A 14,921-nucleotide genomic window follows, 5' to 3' on the forward strand; every position below is an offset into this window, starting at 1 on the left:
GGAGGCCGTCAGGAGGGGAGACAGGGCCGTGCTGGGTGTGCAGGGACAGACGTGGGAGTGCTGGAGGCAGGGAGATGAGACCGTCAGGAGGTGTGGAGACAAGGGCTGGGGGTTTCGGCTTTCCTTCTTCAGCTCTGTGTTACTCTCCAGGTTTTTGGTAAATCTGAAATACTGAATAACAAAGAAATTTTTACAAAATTGTCCCATCCCACCCCAAGATCTACCTGGTATATAGAAAAATAAATGTCTCGAAATGCAGCTTACCTGTTTTCCTCAGTGTTTCTGAGCTGTTGGGGTCAAGTGGGGATTCACACTGTCCTCCTGTTTGACTGAAACAGGAGTTATTATCTCTGTATGTTAGATCTTTGGTTTTATTTTTTTAAATATTTACTTTCTATATTTGCTCATTGGCATTGTGTAGCCCCCCCACGCTTGTCCCGAGCACTATTATTTATTTGCTTGTTTGAAAATTGTAATACTCAAAGCAGTAAATAAATCAATTCTCCCCAATTTTATATACACATTTTACATAGTTCCTGTTAAAATCCATGCAGGATTTTTTATAGATATTGGCAAGATTATTCTAAAATTTATGTGAAAAGGCAGAGATACTAGAATAGCTAAAACAGTCTTGAAAAAAGAAGAAAGTGGGAGAAATCAGTCTACCTGATGTCAAACTATAGCTACAGTAATCAAGATTGTGTGTTACTGGTACAGGGATAGGCACAGAGATCAATGGAAAAGAATAGAGAGCCCATAAGCAGACACAAACATATCCAATTGATTTTTTTAATAAAAGTGCCAAAGAAGTTCAATGGAGGAAAGAAATTTTCAACTTATGATGTTGAAGCAAGTGAACAGCCATATCCAAGAAAAATGAACATTTAAGTCTCACACTTTGTACAAAAATTAATTTAAAATGGATCACAAACATAAATGTAAAATGTTAAACTATAAAAGTTTTATAGTTTAAAAGTATAAAGTATAAAAGTATAGTATAAAAAGAAAAGAAGCATAGGACAAAGTTTTTGATACGTAAAGCCAGGAGTTCTTAGACTTAACACCAAAAGCACAGTCCATAATTTTTTTTTATTGAGTTAATGATAGGTTACAATCTTGTGTGATTTCAGTTGTACATTAATGTTTGTCATTCGTGTTGTAGGTGCACCACTTCACCCTTGGTGCCCACCCCCCACCCCACCTTTCCCCTGGTAGCCACTAATCTGTTCTCTTTGTCCACATTTTTAAATTCCTCATATGAGTGGAGTCATACACAGATTATCCTTCTCTAACTGGCTTATTTCACTTAACTTAATTCTCTCAAGTTCCATCCATGTTGTTGCAAATGGAATGATTTTGTTCTGTTTTGCAGCTGAGTAGTATTCCGTTGTATATATGTACCACATCTTCTTTATCCATTCGTCTGTTGATGGGCACTTAGGTTGCTTCCATGTCTTGGCTATTGTAAATAATGCTGCAGTGAACATTGGGGTGCATAGGACTTTTGGGATTGCTGACTTCAAGCTTTTTGGATAAATACCCAATAGTGGGATGGCTGGATCGTATGGTAGTTCTATTTTTAATTTTTTGAGGAATCTCCATACTGTTTTCCATAGTGGCTGCACCAGTTTTCATTCCCACCAGCAGTGGATGAGGGTTCCATTCTTTCCACAACCTCTCCAACATTTGTTACTATTAGATTTAGATATTTTTGGCATTCTAATGGGTGTAAGGTGATATCTTAGTGTAGTTTTGATTTTCATTTCCCTGATGATCAGCGATGATGAGCATCTTTTCATGTGCCTATTGGCCATCCGTATATCTTCTTTGGAGAAATGTCTGTTCATGTCTCCAGCCCATTTTTTGATTGGGTTGTTTGATTTTTTGTTGTTGAGTTGTGAGAGTTCTTTATATATTATGGATATTAAGCCTTTGTCAGATATATGACTTACAAATATTTTTTCCAAGTTAGTGGGTTGTTTTTTTGTTTCAATCCTGTTTTCATTTGCCTTGAAGAAGCTCTTTAGTCTGATGAAGTCCCATTTGTTTATTCTTTCTATTGTTTCCCTTCTCTGAGAAGACATGGTGTCCGAAAAGTTCCTTTTAATACTGATGTCAAAGAGTGTACTGCCTACGTTTGCTTCCAGAAGCCTTATGGTTTCAGGTCTCACCTTTAGGTCTTTGATCCATTTTGAGTTTATTTTGGTGAATGGTGGAAAAGAATGGTCAATTTTCATTCTTTTACATATGGCTTTCCGGTTTTCCCAGCACCATTTGTTGAAAAGACTTTCTTTTCTCCATTGTAGGCCCTCAGCTCCTTTGTCGAAGATAAGCTGTCCATAGATGTGTGGTTTTATTTCTGGGCTTTCAATTCTGTTCCATTGATCTGTGCACCTGTTTTTGTACCAGTACCATGCTGTTTTGATTACTGTAGCTTTGTAGTATGTTTTGAAGTCAGGGATTGTGATGCCTCCCGTTTTGTTCTTTTTTCTCAGGATTGCTTTAGCAATTTGGGGTCTTTTGTTGCCCCATATGAATTTTAGGATTCTTTGTTCTAATTCTGTAAAGAATATCATTGGGATTCTGATTGGGATAGCGTTGAATCTGTAGATTGCTTTAGGTAGAATGGACATTTTAACTATGTTTATTCTTCCAATCCATGTACATGGAATGTTTTTCCATAATTTTTTTAAATGATAAATGAAATTTCAAAATTAAGATCTCTATCCTGCAAATGACTCTCTTAAGAAGATGAAAAGATGAGCTACAGGCTGAGAAAAATGATGTGTAAATCATAAATTCTACAACCGAGCACCATTATTTTTAACTGTTAACAATTTTGTTATGGTGCTTATTCCTCATCAAATTATGCGCTGAGGTGACCAGGCCCCAGAACGCCTGAGAGTTACATCTGTGGTAAATGTGGTGGGTTTTTCTCTCCTGTGTTAGGAACATCACAAAAGATCGATCCCAAGGGACACTTGGAACCTTCTGCTAGATTTTGGAAATATGATTGCGGATGACATGTCTAACTACGACGAAGAAGGTACGAGAGGCTGCTGTGCTCCAGGTGACCGCCGAAATGTGTGCACGGACTTCTCCTGCCCCAGGGATCAGGACAGCGAGTGGGGACCAGGTGGCAGGGTCATGGGCCCCATGGTGGGGGACAGCGAGGAGGGACCAGGCAGCAGGGTCACGGGCCCCAGGGCGCAGGACAGCGAGGAGGGACCAGGCGGTGGGGTGACGGGCCCTGGGATGAGGGACAGCAAGGAGGGACCAGGTGGCCGGATGACGGGCCCCAGCTGACCCCTGGTGCTGCCCCATCAGAGACATGGGGTGGTGATGATGATAGTATCCACTTCACTCTGTCCTGTGAATCACACAAAAGGACAACAGGGCTTCGTGTTTAGTTTACAAGAAGAAGACGTCCTCTCCAGTGAAGCTTCCAGAACTGGACGTGCAGAGGCCCTGGGGCAGAGCCATCGCGTAGACAGGTGTCTGGAAGCCACTGCGGCAAGTTCCTGATCTGGGGATGACTCAGGGCCGTGTTACCATCGTGCTATTTAAGCTTATTTGGAGATTCCAGCTCATATTTACTTACATGAACATAATCCCATGCAGTCGTCCCCACCCCCAGGTATTTCGGGACACTCAGTCAGGAACGTGTGAATGCCGGCCTCGCTGGGCACCCTGCTGCACAGGGAAGGAACGGACAACCTGCGCACCCGCCCCTCTGCCTCCTTGGTGCCCAGCTAGGAGGTGACCCCTCTGGGACAGGGACGTGCTCCTCCTCCTCTCTCTGTTCTAGGAAGTGAAGGCTCCTCTGGCGGCACTCACAGCCCTGGTGGGGTTGTGTTCTCAGCACTCTCACTGGCTCACACAGAGCAGGCACTCAGTGACAGCACTCACTGCCCTGGTGGTACTGTGTCCTCAGCACCCTCACACAGAGCAGGTACTCAGTGACAGCACTCACTGCCCTGGTGGGGCTGTGTCCTCAGCACTCTCACAAGGTCACACAGAGCAGGCACTCAATGACAGCACTTACTGCCCTGGTGGGGCTGTGTCCTCAGAACCCTCACACCCCTTGCACAGAGCAGGTACTCAGTGACAGCACTGACTGCCCTAGTCAGGCTGTGTCCTCAGCACCCTCACACCCCTTGCACAGAGGAGGCACTCAGTGACAGCACTCACCATCCTGGTGGTACTGTGTCCTCAGCACTCTCACATCCCTTGCACAGAGCAGGCACTCAGTGACATCACTCACTGCCCTGGTGGGGCTGTGTCCTCAGCACCTTCACCCCCTCACACAGAGCAGACACTCAGTATCAGCACTCACCACCCTGGTGGGGCTGTGTCCTCAGCACCCTCACACCCCTTGCACAGAGGAGGCACTCAGTGACAGCACTCACCATCCTGGTGGTACTGTGTCCTCAGCACTTTCACATCCCTCACACAGAGTTAGGCGAATAGCCCAGCTTTCAGGAGCTCTAGCCACAGTGGGTGAGACAAGGCACATCTACATGAAAAGGTGCCAGCAGCATAAAGTAGCGAGTGTCTGGCTGACCAATGATGGTGTCTGAGTATCCTGGGCGTTTAGGGGCCCCTTGCAGTGGGGAGGTGGGCCGGCCTGGGCGGGGGCTCGGCTCCGGAAGAAGATAGCACTCCTACTGGCCAGAACGCCGAGCTTTGAGGAAAGCAGCTGCAGGATTCAGCCTGAGAGGGCAAAGGGTCCCCTGCAGTTCCTGACAGCTGCGGTGTGGGGCTGCTGCGGTGTGGGGCTGCCGTGAGGACACGCAGGCGGCCTGCCCTGTGCAGCATCCTTGGAGAGGGCCGCGTCTGCAGGAGCACAGCAGTACCCGCCGGCCCTGGTCTGGCCAGAGCAGAAGACACGGCAGCTTCAGCCCACTTGTTAAGTGAAACACAGGCTCATTTGAGTTCTTGAAATGCAAATGTTGGATTGTGAAAACAATGCTTGGATATAAAATCATGCTCTAAAGTGTTGACTTTTTTGAATCTTTTTGCTTTCCTTTAGGGGCGTGGCCTGTTCTCATAGATGATTTCGTGGAGTATGCACGGCCAGTAGTCACAGGTGGCAAACATTCAGGTGGACTAAGATTATGAAGCGAAGGGCATCCGGCGAGGAGACATTTGGTCAGTTGCTGTGCTCGTGTGTCGCTGATGTCGGGAGTCGTCCTTGAAGGGTCCTGAGTGGGACGACCTCCTCACTCTGCGAAGGAAGGTGCCTGGAGTCCCTCAGAGGACGGCTGCCTCGGAGCGTCTGGGGATGGGCCACGTAGCTGTCACTTTAGGAGATTTCTGCATGGTTTTTATATTTATGGAAAAGTAGCCTGGAGCTGTTTGCGGGACAGCAGAGCGCACTGTTGGCCGTGGTTTGAAGTGGACAGAGCAGTCACCATGCCCCGCCGAGTTACCCTAATTACACTTGAAAACAGTGGAGGCGGTTGTATTTTTATACAAGTCAGGTCTGTTAAAATGTGCGCTGAAGAAGATCTTGTCGTGGGTTCTAAGGTTTTTTAAAGTTGATGCCAGGAATTCAAGCTATATATTTTTTGAATTATCAAATATCTAGATTTGCCAGATTTATTTTTGCTTTAGTTTCCTACAGACGGTCATCTGAGAATCACTCCATGGTTTTAATTCCCCGCTGCTGTTTGCACAGCGATGGCACACAGGGTGTGACTCCGGGAGTTTTCTTTTCAACTGTTGACAAGTCAGCAGGCCTCTTTTACTTCTAATAATGTCATTTAAACTTCCTAAGAAGTTTCATAAAGTATGCTTTTTTAAAAAATGTATTTTATCACATTTAAAAAGACTTTTTCCATGAAAAATATTTATGAGTGATGAATTATAGATTTAAAAATCAAGTGAGTGGTTTTCTTTCGATGTCTGAATACCTTAATGTCCCCCTCCAGCCCCTCGTGTGGCCGTATACAGTGGAGCTAAAATACACATCACTGTCCAAAAAACCCCAAGCGGAATCCTCCGCCTCTCCGGTGCAGCTGGGAGCAGAGGCTGTGCCGTCAGAGGCAGCCCGCCGTGCCGCCTGCTCTCCTCTCAGGAAGCTCTGAGTGGTGTTTGGAAAATCACTGTGTGGACCCTACCTCATGTTTAAGAGACCTCCACGTCACCAGCGTGCCTGCTGCCCGGCCTGCAGCCCAGGTCATGAGACAGACTAACTGGGCTACTTCACAGGAGAGAGGAGATGCACCTCAGATTTCCTGTGACGGGTGCCTGAAATGCGTCGTTGGATTTGACTCCCAGATGGAGATTCACTCCGTGCTGCAGGAAGCGTCGGTGTCGCCGTGAGGTTTGTGTGCACCTGCTGTGTGTGGACTAGTGTGCCTCGAGAAGCAGTCTCTCAGGGCAGCAGGCCATGGAGGATTGGAAAGGGGGCTGGGGGCCTGGAGACCGCAGGCAAGGCTGCTGCAGGACGCACTAAGTCACGGCTCCCCCGGTCCCCGCTTCCACGGCTGCAAAGGGAGAAAGATCGTCTCCGCCTGCAAGTCTGTGACTCTAAGAGAGCACTTATTTTATATGATAAATCTGACTCTAATAAAAACCTCAATGTTAAAGCATCCTTCAAGGCTTCATGGATTCTTGACGTGTAAGTGTTCTGTTCCGAGAAGGTTCTAGAACCCAGGTAATCCTGTATAGATTATGGAGGTCTGCGACACTTCTTAAGATTTACAGTTTATGGAGAAAAAGTGCTCTGCGGAGTTGTTTATCGATAGGTATCCAAACATTAGTATTTGGACAAAGGCTCTTCAAAGACTCGTGGGTTTCTTTTCCTTCTGTTACACTCATTTAAGTCAGGCATGCTCTGAGAGTGCCGAGAACTTCAGAAACATTAAAATAAATTATTTTCTCTGGTGTCGTGGTGCCGTCCTTTTAATTCTGTTCCCGGACGCTCAGATACTTATACCAGATGTCAGGAGAGCCGCCTCCATGGTGAGTGGACCAGGCCCTGTGGGGACCTTCCACCCCTGCGCGGCCTGCCACCCCAGGTAAATGACCACGCCCCAGACAGTCAGCGTCAGTCATTTAGTTTCCTGGTAAGTATCACATAGCGAGCTAAATAGGACTGTTTCCATGTGAAAAATTACAGATCCGATACAGAATTTCCTTGAGTCGATGGGAATTATATACTAGAATACACTGAAGTGCAAACTCTAAATATAGTGAAAATACACAAATTAACGAAACACCATAGCTTTAATAAATACATGTTACCTGTGCCTTCGTAGATGCCTTCCAGGAGTTTCTGGGAGAGACATCACATGCCTTTCTGCCTTAGTGACATAATCCACGAGAGATTTAACTTAGTCAAGTTTAAGCGTGGCGTTACATGCATCTCAGACTTCGGGCTCTGTGAGCAGGGGTAGGATTTTTCCTGTTTGTTCCTATATCCACAGCTCGTAGCACACGGTCGGGCTCAGGAAATGTTGGATGAACAAGTCAGTGAACTCCTCTTGCCTCTTGCTGTTTGCTGACAGAGGCCAAATATTGGGGAGTTGCTCCCAGCATCTTCAGGAAAGGTTTCCACCGCCTCAGAGGCAGCAGAGGAAACTGCCCTCAGCAGTAGATGCTCCTGCCGAACGATGCTGTCCTGCCTCCGACGGTGGCCGTCTAAATGACGGGCGGCTCTGTCCGTCTGTCCTGTTGGGTCGGGAGCCTGCATACCAGCAACCCAGGGCCCTCTGGGCTGTTTGAAGGACTCTGTCTCAGGACCTCTCAGAATCGTGCCAGCTGGAATCATGTTCCAGCCTCGTTTTGTTTTTTTTTTTTAAGATTTTATTTTTTCTTTTTCTCCCCAAAGCCCCCTGGTACATAGTTGTGTATTTTTAGTTGTGGGTCCTTCTGGTTGTGGCATGTGGGATGCTGCCTCAGCATGGCCTGATGAGCAGTGCCATGTCCGTGCCCGGGATCCGAACCAGCGAAACCCCGGGCTGCCGAAGCCGAGTGCACGAACTTAACCACTGGGCCACAGGCCAGCCCCTCCAGCCTCGTTTTCAACAAGTGCTGCCCCAATACTATATGTCCATTTAAATGCATCTCAGTGTCTTGTTATTAGCGAAAGAGAGGTTTTTACCAGATGTGTTAAGAAGCCCAGGTGAGACATCCTCCCACCTCTGGTCTGATGTGCAACCAGGCCCCCGGGGACCCTGTCACTCTCCAGGGCTGGGGGGCAGCCAGAGGCACTGCTTTCCTAACTGCTTATTTCAAATCAAGATCCGTGGTTTACACAAGTAGAAGGACCTACAACCAGAATATACAACTATGTACTGGGGGGGCTTTGGGAAGAAGAAGAAAAAAACCAAAACAAACCAAAGAAGATAGGCAACAGAGGTTAGCTCAGGTGCCAATCTTTAAAAAAAAAGATCCATGGTTTACATGTTCCGCCCCACCCCCCAAGGCCCATCTGGTCTTGAATGGCGAGTGTTTCAATGCACGAAGCTTAACGATGGTGCCATCCCGGGTGCCCCCGAGCCTTGGCCCATGCCCTGGCCCACATGCTCCATTCTGCAGTCTGGACGCTGGACTGAGAGGCCACTTTGTAACCTTTCACACTGGGCTGGATGCTCTCTCTCCTTTACACTTGGCGTTTTCTAAGTTTTGTATCAAACACTTTATAATCAAAAACCAAGTTTTCTAAAAAAATAAAACTGTGCATGTGATGGATGAATCTCAGCATTATGCTAAGTGAAAGAAGCCAGGTGCAAAATGCCACACGGCGGGTGATTCCATTTATTTGAAACTGTAGAGAAGGCAAAGCCACAGAGACCGAGAGCAGATGAGCCTGGTGGGAGCAACAGGGAGCAGGTGGGCAAGGGGACCGGGCGATGGGGGTACTGAGATGGCTGAGAAGGTCGCACTGCAGCACACATTTGCACGAGCTCATCAGGCGTGCCTGGAACGTGGTGAATTTAGTGTGTAAGTTCCACTTTAAAGCTTTAGCAGCGTGTGCACCTCTCAGGAACACTGTGTGAAGGTGGCTCCTTCGCCGTCACTGCTCTGTGAGCGAGCATCTGGGGCTCTGCCTGCCGGCTGAGCCGCAGCTCCTCCATCCGGACACAGAAGGGAGCTGACGCCCTCCGCGGGCTCTCCAGAAGGTGCTGTGAGCTGCGGGGCTAGAAAGATTTTCTCTTTGGTGCCACCTGCAGAGTCAGAAAAGGAGTGCCTGGCCATTCCAGGAAGCTCCCGACAGCAACACAATGACCAAAATAGAGGTCAGCGGGGCAGCCTGAAGCCCGCCTCCGCCACCCTGAGGCCACAGAGCTCCGCAGCTGTGCATGCAGAGGGGCCGCCTCCCAGGATGGAGAAGTTTCAGGCCGCGATGCTGCTGGCGAGTGTCGGGGATGCTCTCGGTTACAGAAATGCCTGTGGGGAGACCAGCGTTTCAGGCACGAGGACCCAGGGGGAGCTGCACAAAAGCGGGGGGCTGGACCACCTGGTGCTCTCACCAGAGAAATGGCCAGTGAGCGACAACAGCATCATGCACGTGGCGACGGCCCGGGCACTGACCACAGGTAAGACGTGGCCGCGCCCTCGGCGCCGGGTGATCCGGGCTCTCGCCATCAAGGAGCACCGAGCTCTGAAGATGGACGATGCAGCCTTCAGCCATGGTGTCACCCGATGCCGCTGCTAAAAGTGGCCATTTAATACACGCCGGCGTGGCTCGGCAGATGGGGCGCAGGCGGGCTGCTCCTCTGCCGTTCCTTCGTGTGACGGCCTGGTCTACCTTCTTATCCATGGGTTTGCTGGCTTTTCATTGTGTTGGTAAAATGTTCACTAAGCTGAGCTGTCTGTCTCTGGAGTGAAAACCAATTAAATCTCTCGCTGTGGAGTTGTTTTGGGTGAGGGGCTAGCTTTTCACTACAGATGTTAAGGCTTCTTCTGAATTTATTTCAAAAGAACATAAGATAATAAGCCAGTTTGAAATTTGGACCCATTAAAGTAATGTTGTTTGGAGATTACTTCTAAATTCCAATGAATTCAGGTTAAAATGCCATCTATCAAAATAGGATTTAGATTGGATAGTTCCTTAGACACAAATATGTCCTAAGAAAATGTGATAAAATCGGTTGGATTTGGGGGGAAAACAAAGTTTCTTGAAATACTCTTTAAGTAACAAGTTGATTCTAGGATTGAAGTGTTTTTATGTGAATTTCGGAGAAACAGCAGGTGTGTAATAGGTGGCACAGCTTTCCTGTAAGTTACTTGCTCTTTAAAAGCCTGTGAGCATTGCTAGTATGTCATCACAAAATGAAAATCCGAAGGCAGCTGACAAGTCAATGAAGCTTCGGTTGCGCGCCCCCCGCCGCCCCGTGTCTGCTGCGAGCGCTCGGTTTAGCTCTGTGGTCATCGTGCAGGAATGCCGTCCGCTCCCTGGCAGGTTCCTAAATAACTCAGGAGAGCACCAGAGCCCCGCAGATAAGATAAAGGGTCCGGCGGCGGGAGGTGGCGCGGCTCTGTGTCTGCACAGCTGTGAAGGCCAAACCCGTCCAGAGCCCGAGGTCCCCAGGCCGGCTCTCCCGGGCCTTTGTGCTGACAGGACCCACAGCGTTCTTGCTACCCCGGGGCCTGCGCGGAGCTCGGCGTGTCCTGTGCTCTGGCTGCACCGCTGGCCCTTGCTCGGGGACTGTGCTTCCGTCCGTCCTTTGTGTCGGATGCACAGGTAGACACCCACACAACCCACGCGCCCTCTGCGTGCTGCCCTCGTCCCCTCGAGCCCTGCTGGACGGCAGGATCCAGGGGCACTTCTGTCCTGTGTGGTGACCCGGGACTGTCTCCTGCACGGCACGTGTGCTGTGGGTGCCGTGCTTTCTGAGCTCAGGTCGATCAGGTCCTCTTGGCAGAAATAGGACATGGTCACTCCCCGGTGTGAAATTTCTGCACCGAAGGGGATTGGGGACATTTGGGGCTTTGTTTCCAAGGAGGAAGATGAGTTCCCTCTACGGGACCACACCCCGCTGTGGGAGGGGGTGGCCACCCGGGCGGCAGCCTCTGGCTGTGGGTCACCAGGGGACCCTGAAGCCACTCTTCCAGAAGCTCAAGCACATTTTCTGCCACTCACTAAGTTGAAATTTCAGTTTAGTTTTCAAACAGCTTCTTCCTTCTTGAGAGAACAGATCATAGACTCCAGAAGGGCCTCTGAGCCACGTCAGTAATGGCGACAGCCAACCTCACACAGCACAAACGGTGTGCCAGGCACTCTTCTGACTCCCCATCCATCATCATCCGAGCCTCGTGCCACCTGAAGGTTGACTTTGTTATAGTTTTACAGACAAAAGAACCAACTCACAGAGAGGTTAAGTAACTTGCCCATTGCCACACAGCGAAGTGAGTGTCCAAGTAGGGACTGGACCCCAAATAACCTGGCTCCAGCGCCTGTGTTCTTGAGCACTGTCCCCACCCCCTCAGGTCACTGGCCATGCAAGTATTTCAAGGATCCCAGTGGACATCTTCAACATGTTTTCCAAAGACAGGCAGACTTTACAAAGTGGAGCTGCATCTTGGCACGTTCGAGTAAGTTTCCCTAGTAAGTGCCTGAGGCTGACAAGCCACGTGGCTGTGTGGCCTGCCATCAAGCAAGTGTGGTGCAGACGGCTGGGTGCTGGTGTGACATCCTGCTTCCGGGCGTGTCTCTGAAGAGCGTGGTGTTGGACGAGAGCAGACTTACCAGCTCCTAGCGTCCAGCACCCAACAGGAGGTGGGCAACCCAGCATGCACAGCTGGTGGGCAAGGAGCTCTCAGCCACGCTCCCCGAAGGCTCCCATGTGCGTGGCCCCATGTCCGTCACCCGAGGATGAGGGGGCTCACCCTCGGGGGTTCTGGAACCTTGGGCTCCTAGTCTCCACCCCCCCATTACCAGCTGTGCGCCCTCTCTGAGCCTTGCTGTGGGAAGGTAGCGCCCTCGTCCTGGGGTCACATGAGGAGTCAGTGGGACAGCGGAAGGAAGTGCTTAATTTCTAGGGGGAGGCTGCACCTGGCGAGGGGGCCAGTGTCTGTCTTTCTCAAACGTCTCGTGTGACCGAGGTCAGCGGCTCCAGCCGTCATGGCCGAGCACAGTGCCCGTGTCGCTGCTGCTGCAGAGGAGGAAGGGGTCCTTAGCCCACTGGGGACGGGCAGCGTGTCCACACCCTGCAGGGAGGGCGGGGCCTGCCCCGTGTGGCAGATGAGGCCCCTCCAGTCGCTCTTCGTTTCCCTTCCTCCATGCCGGCCCTGATGGCAGCGCCCTGAGAAGCTGGGGCTTTGGTGCTGAAGTGGCCTGGCCTTGGGATGCGCCTTGAGACTCGCGGGTGGCTTCGTAAGCTGGTTCGTCTTTGAGGGGCTGGCAGGCGAGGTGGAGAAGGGAGCTGAGGGCCGAGTCACGGGGTCGAGGAAGCCGGCGCGAGGGCCAAGGCTCTGCAGCTTTAGAAAGTCTGTTTCTGGTTTAAATTCTGACTGGAGCCAACACAAGGCTTTTGTTGCCATTTTGATGTCAAGGAGTTTGTCGCCTTCAAAAAGACGTGATTTCAGAACAAATGAATTATTTTAGGGCACTCTGGAAGGGCCAGACTATCAACCCCTGACTGTCACTGACCGTCTGGGCCCCGCAGAGGTCCATCCTCTCCTGCGGGGTGACTGGGGACCCCCCTCCCGGTGACAAGCAGGACTCACTCCTCCCCACCCAGGGTCTTCGACACCCTCTCCGCCCCACACCCGGAACTGGGGCAGCGCGGAGTGTGTCCAGTGTAGGAGCAGCGGCCGAGCCTCAGGGATGTGGACACCAGGACTTAGAGCCACTCTTTCCACCAAGTCCTACCCCCAAAAGGTCACAGCTCTCGGCCGTGAGAGTTCCCCCTGCCGGAACCGCTGCCAGGACCTGGAGCAGGGAGAGGTTGCCTGGTGCGGGGCCAGCGCCCTCGCCCTCTGGGTTAGGCCTGGCTCGAGGCAGCCTGCGGAAGGCTCTGGTGGGTTTTCATGCCATCAGCCCTCCACTGCCTGCTTCAAGCGCTCTCCTGTCCCCCCACAGCCCGAAGACAGACAGACAGGGAACTTGCCCCAGGGAGGGGCAGTAGCTGCAGGCCAGGATGCAGCTCCAGTGCAGAGTGAGTCTGTGGAGGCTGGAAAAGCTGTGCTGGCAGGTGTACCCGTACCTGCCTGCCGCGCCAGGCGCTGGGGCCCGCCACTGCCCAGCCCTGCTCTACGTGTGACCAGGCAGCATGGAGCCCAGCTTGGAGGGTGGTGGCCCCCACCCCAAGCTGTGGATTGATTCAATGGCAGTGCTGTGGATGCGATGGCAGAACGCTCAGGCTTCACAGCTGAGACCCCTTTGGGCCAGTCAGGAACCTCCCTGAGCCTCATCTGAAAGAAAAGGACAATGACGCTGCTGTGGGAGGGTCACATGAGATCACCTGGGTGCAGATGGTCCCAGGTGCATGGCCAGGTGGGGGGCGGCCATCGGTGGGCGCCGGCTCCTCTGTCCCCTGAGCCCTGTAATCTGCGAGGGACTCGAGACCACACTTGTTCAAGGCCCTTTGCGGTCAGGGCCGAGGCAGTGGCTCGTCAGGGCTTCCACTCAGCTGCACAGGGAGGGAGCTGGAGACGGGAGGGGGTCAGCTTCCCTACCTTAGACGCGGGTCCTTAAAAGCCCCGGGGACAGGCAGCTTTCAGTCCAGTTTGTCCTCAGGAGGATAGAGCCGTTGGCAGTAGATAGAGAACCATGGGTCTTTCTAGATTCTCACGTGTAACCAGAATAATAAAGCATGACAACTATAATGTGTGAAATCTAAATGAAATTTAAAGGGGGTATTTGTCTGCGTGTTAAACTTCTCCAGGTGGCCGGGGTTGTGTGAAACGGATCACCAGAATCCTCCTCCTCTCCCCCCCACTGGGCATGTTCTCGCCGTCACGTCTGTGGTCACTGCTGCGTCGGGGTTCCCGGGGCGGCCGTCCCTGCCGTTCTCTGACCTGCCCCTCCCGTCCGCAGACTACTGGTGCCTGGATGACCTGTACCGGGAGATGGTGAAGTGCTACGTGGGAGTCCTCGAGAAGCTTCCAGAGCACCGGGCCGACCCAGCAACCATGGACGGCTGCTCACAGCTGAAGCCGGACAACTATCTCCTCGCCTGGCACACGCCCTTCAACGAGAAGGGTGAGGGGACGCTTTCTCTCCCTCCAAGCTGCATGGCTGGAGAACCACCGCGGAACACTAACCCGTCCGTCCATCCCACTAACCCGCACGCGGCAGGTTTGCGTGAGCTGAGAGGGATCTGCCCGAGTCCTTTGTGGGGCAGTGTGCCGCCCGGAGAGCCAGCCGCCCGCCTGGGTGTCTGTTCAGAGGACGCCAGCTTCCCCGGCACTTTGTCTCTGATCCCGGGCTTATTCGATGGAACATTTTCCACTGCTTTCCCTTTACTTTGTGCTTTTTCCCACAACATCAAGGAAAACATAAACCACCTGCACAAATGTCTGTGTCCACAGTGATTTCACGTGCTTACAGGGTGTTGCAGGGAGCCACAGTCTCTGCCTCCAGGGTGTCTGCTTCTGAGACCCCGGACCTGTCCCCCTGAGCATAGAATGAGGATGCACCTGTCCCTCTGGGTGTAGACTGAGGGTGGCCCTGCCCCTCTGGGTGTAGACTGAGGGTGGCCCTGTCCCTCTGAGTGTAGACTGAGCATGTACTTGCCTCTGTGGGTGTAGACTGAGCGTGCACCTGTCCGTCTGAGTGTAGACTGAGTGTGCACCTGTCCCTCTGGGTGTAGACTGAGCGTGCACCTGTCCCTCTGGGTGTAGACTGAGTGTGCACCTGTCCCTCTGGGTGTAGACTGAGTGTGCACCTGTCCCTCTGGGTGTAGACTGAGTGTGCACCTGTCCCTCTGGGTGTAGACTGAGGGTGCACCTGTCCCTCTGGGTGT

At 51.4% G+C, this 14,921-nt stretch overlaps 2 protein-coding genes and 1 long non-coding RNA gene across 10 annotated transcripts in view; 2 read left to right on the top strand and 1 right to left on the bottom strand.

Moving 5' to 3' along the window:
• The window catches only part of DCUN1D2 (defective in cullin neddylation 1 domain containing 2), a 33,658-nt gene extending 26,759 nt beyond the window's left edge, over positions 1 to 6,899 (top strand). For 4 of the 7 annotated variants that reach the window (XM_046664413.1, XM_046664414.1, XM_046664416.1 and 1 more), the window contains exons 6-7: positions 2,950 to 3,070; positions 5,033 to 6,897. In XM_046664413.1, the coding sequence (XP_046520369.1) occupies positions 2,950 to 3,070; positions 5,033 to 5,121 (210 nt within the window). In that variant the 3' untranslated portion in view covers positions 5,122 to 6,897. Of the gene's footprint in view, positions 1 to 2,949; positions 3,071 to 5,032 lie in introns of those variants that run through there. The other 3 variants (XM_046664418.1, XM_046664412.1, XR_006889070.1) reach the window with 3 other exon arrangements.
• A 1,916-nt stretch (positions 6,900 to 8,815) lies between these two features.
• The window catches only part of ADPRHL1 (ADP-ribosylhydrolase like 1), a 29,520-nt gene continuing 23,414 nt past the window's right edge, over positions 8,816 to 14,921 (top strand). The window contains exons 1-3 of one of the 2 annotated variants that reach the window (XM_046664403.1): positions 8,816 to 9,548; positions 11,443 to 11,547; positions 13,994 to 14,158. In XM_046664403.1, coding sequence (XP_046520359.1) covers positions 9,335 to 9,548; positions 11,443 to 11,547; positions 13,994 to 14,158 — 484 coding nt within the window. In that variant the 5' untranslated portion in view covers positions 8,816 to 9,334. The remainder of the gene's footprint in view (positions 9,549 to 11,442; positions 11,548 to 13,993; positions 14,159 to 14,921) is intronic. The other variant, XM_046664404.1, reaches the window with a different exon arrangement.
• The window catches only part of LOC124240994 (uncharacterized), a 6,975-nt gene continuing 3,612 nt past the window's right edge, over positions 11,559 to 14,921 (bottom strand). Inside the window, exons 3-4 of the long non-coding RNA XR_006889072.1 lie at positions 13,161 to 13,368; positions 11,559 to 12,518 (exon numbers count right to left, since the gene is read on the bottom strand). This is a non-coding gene — a long non-coding RNA (uncharacterized LOC124240994). The remainder of the gene's footprint in view (positions 12,519 to 13,160; positions 13,369 to 14,921) is intronic.

This window comes from Equus quagga, chromosome 6, assembly GCF_021613505.1.
Source record: "Equus quagga isolate Etosha38 chromosome 6, UCLA_HA_Equagga_1.0, whole genome shotgun sequence".
Taxonomy (NCBI): Eukaryota; Metazoa; Chordata; class Mammalia; order Perissodactyla; family Equidae; genus Equus; species Equus quagga.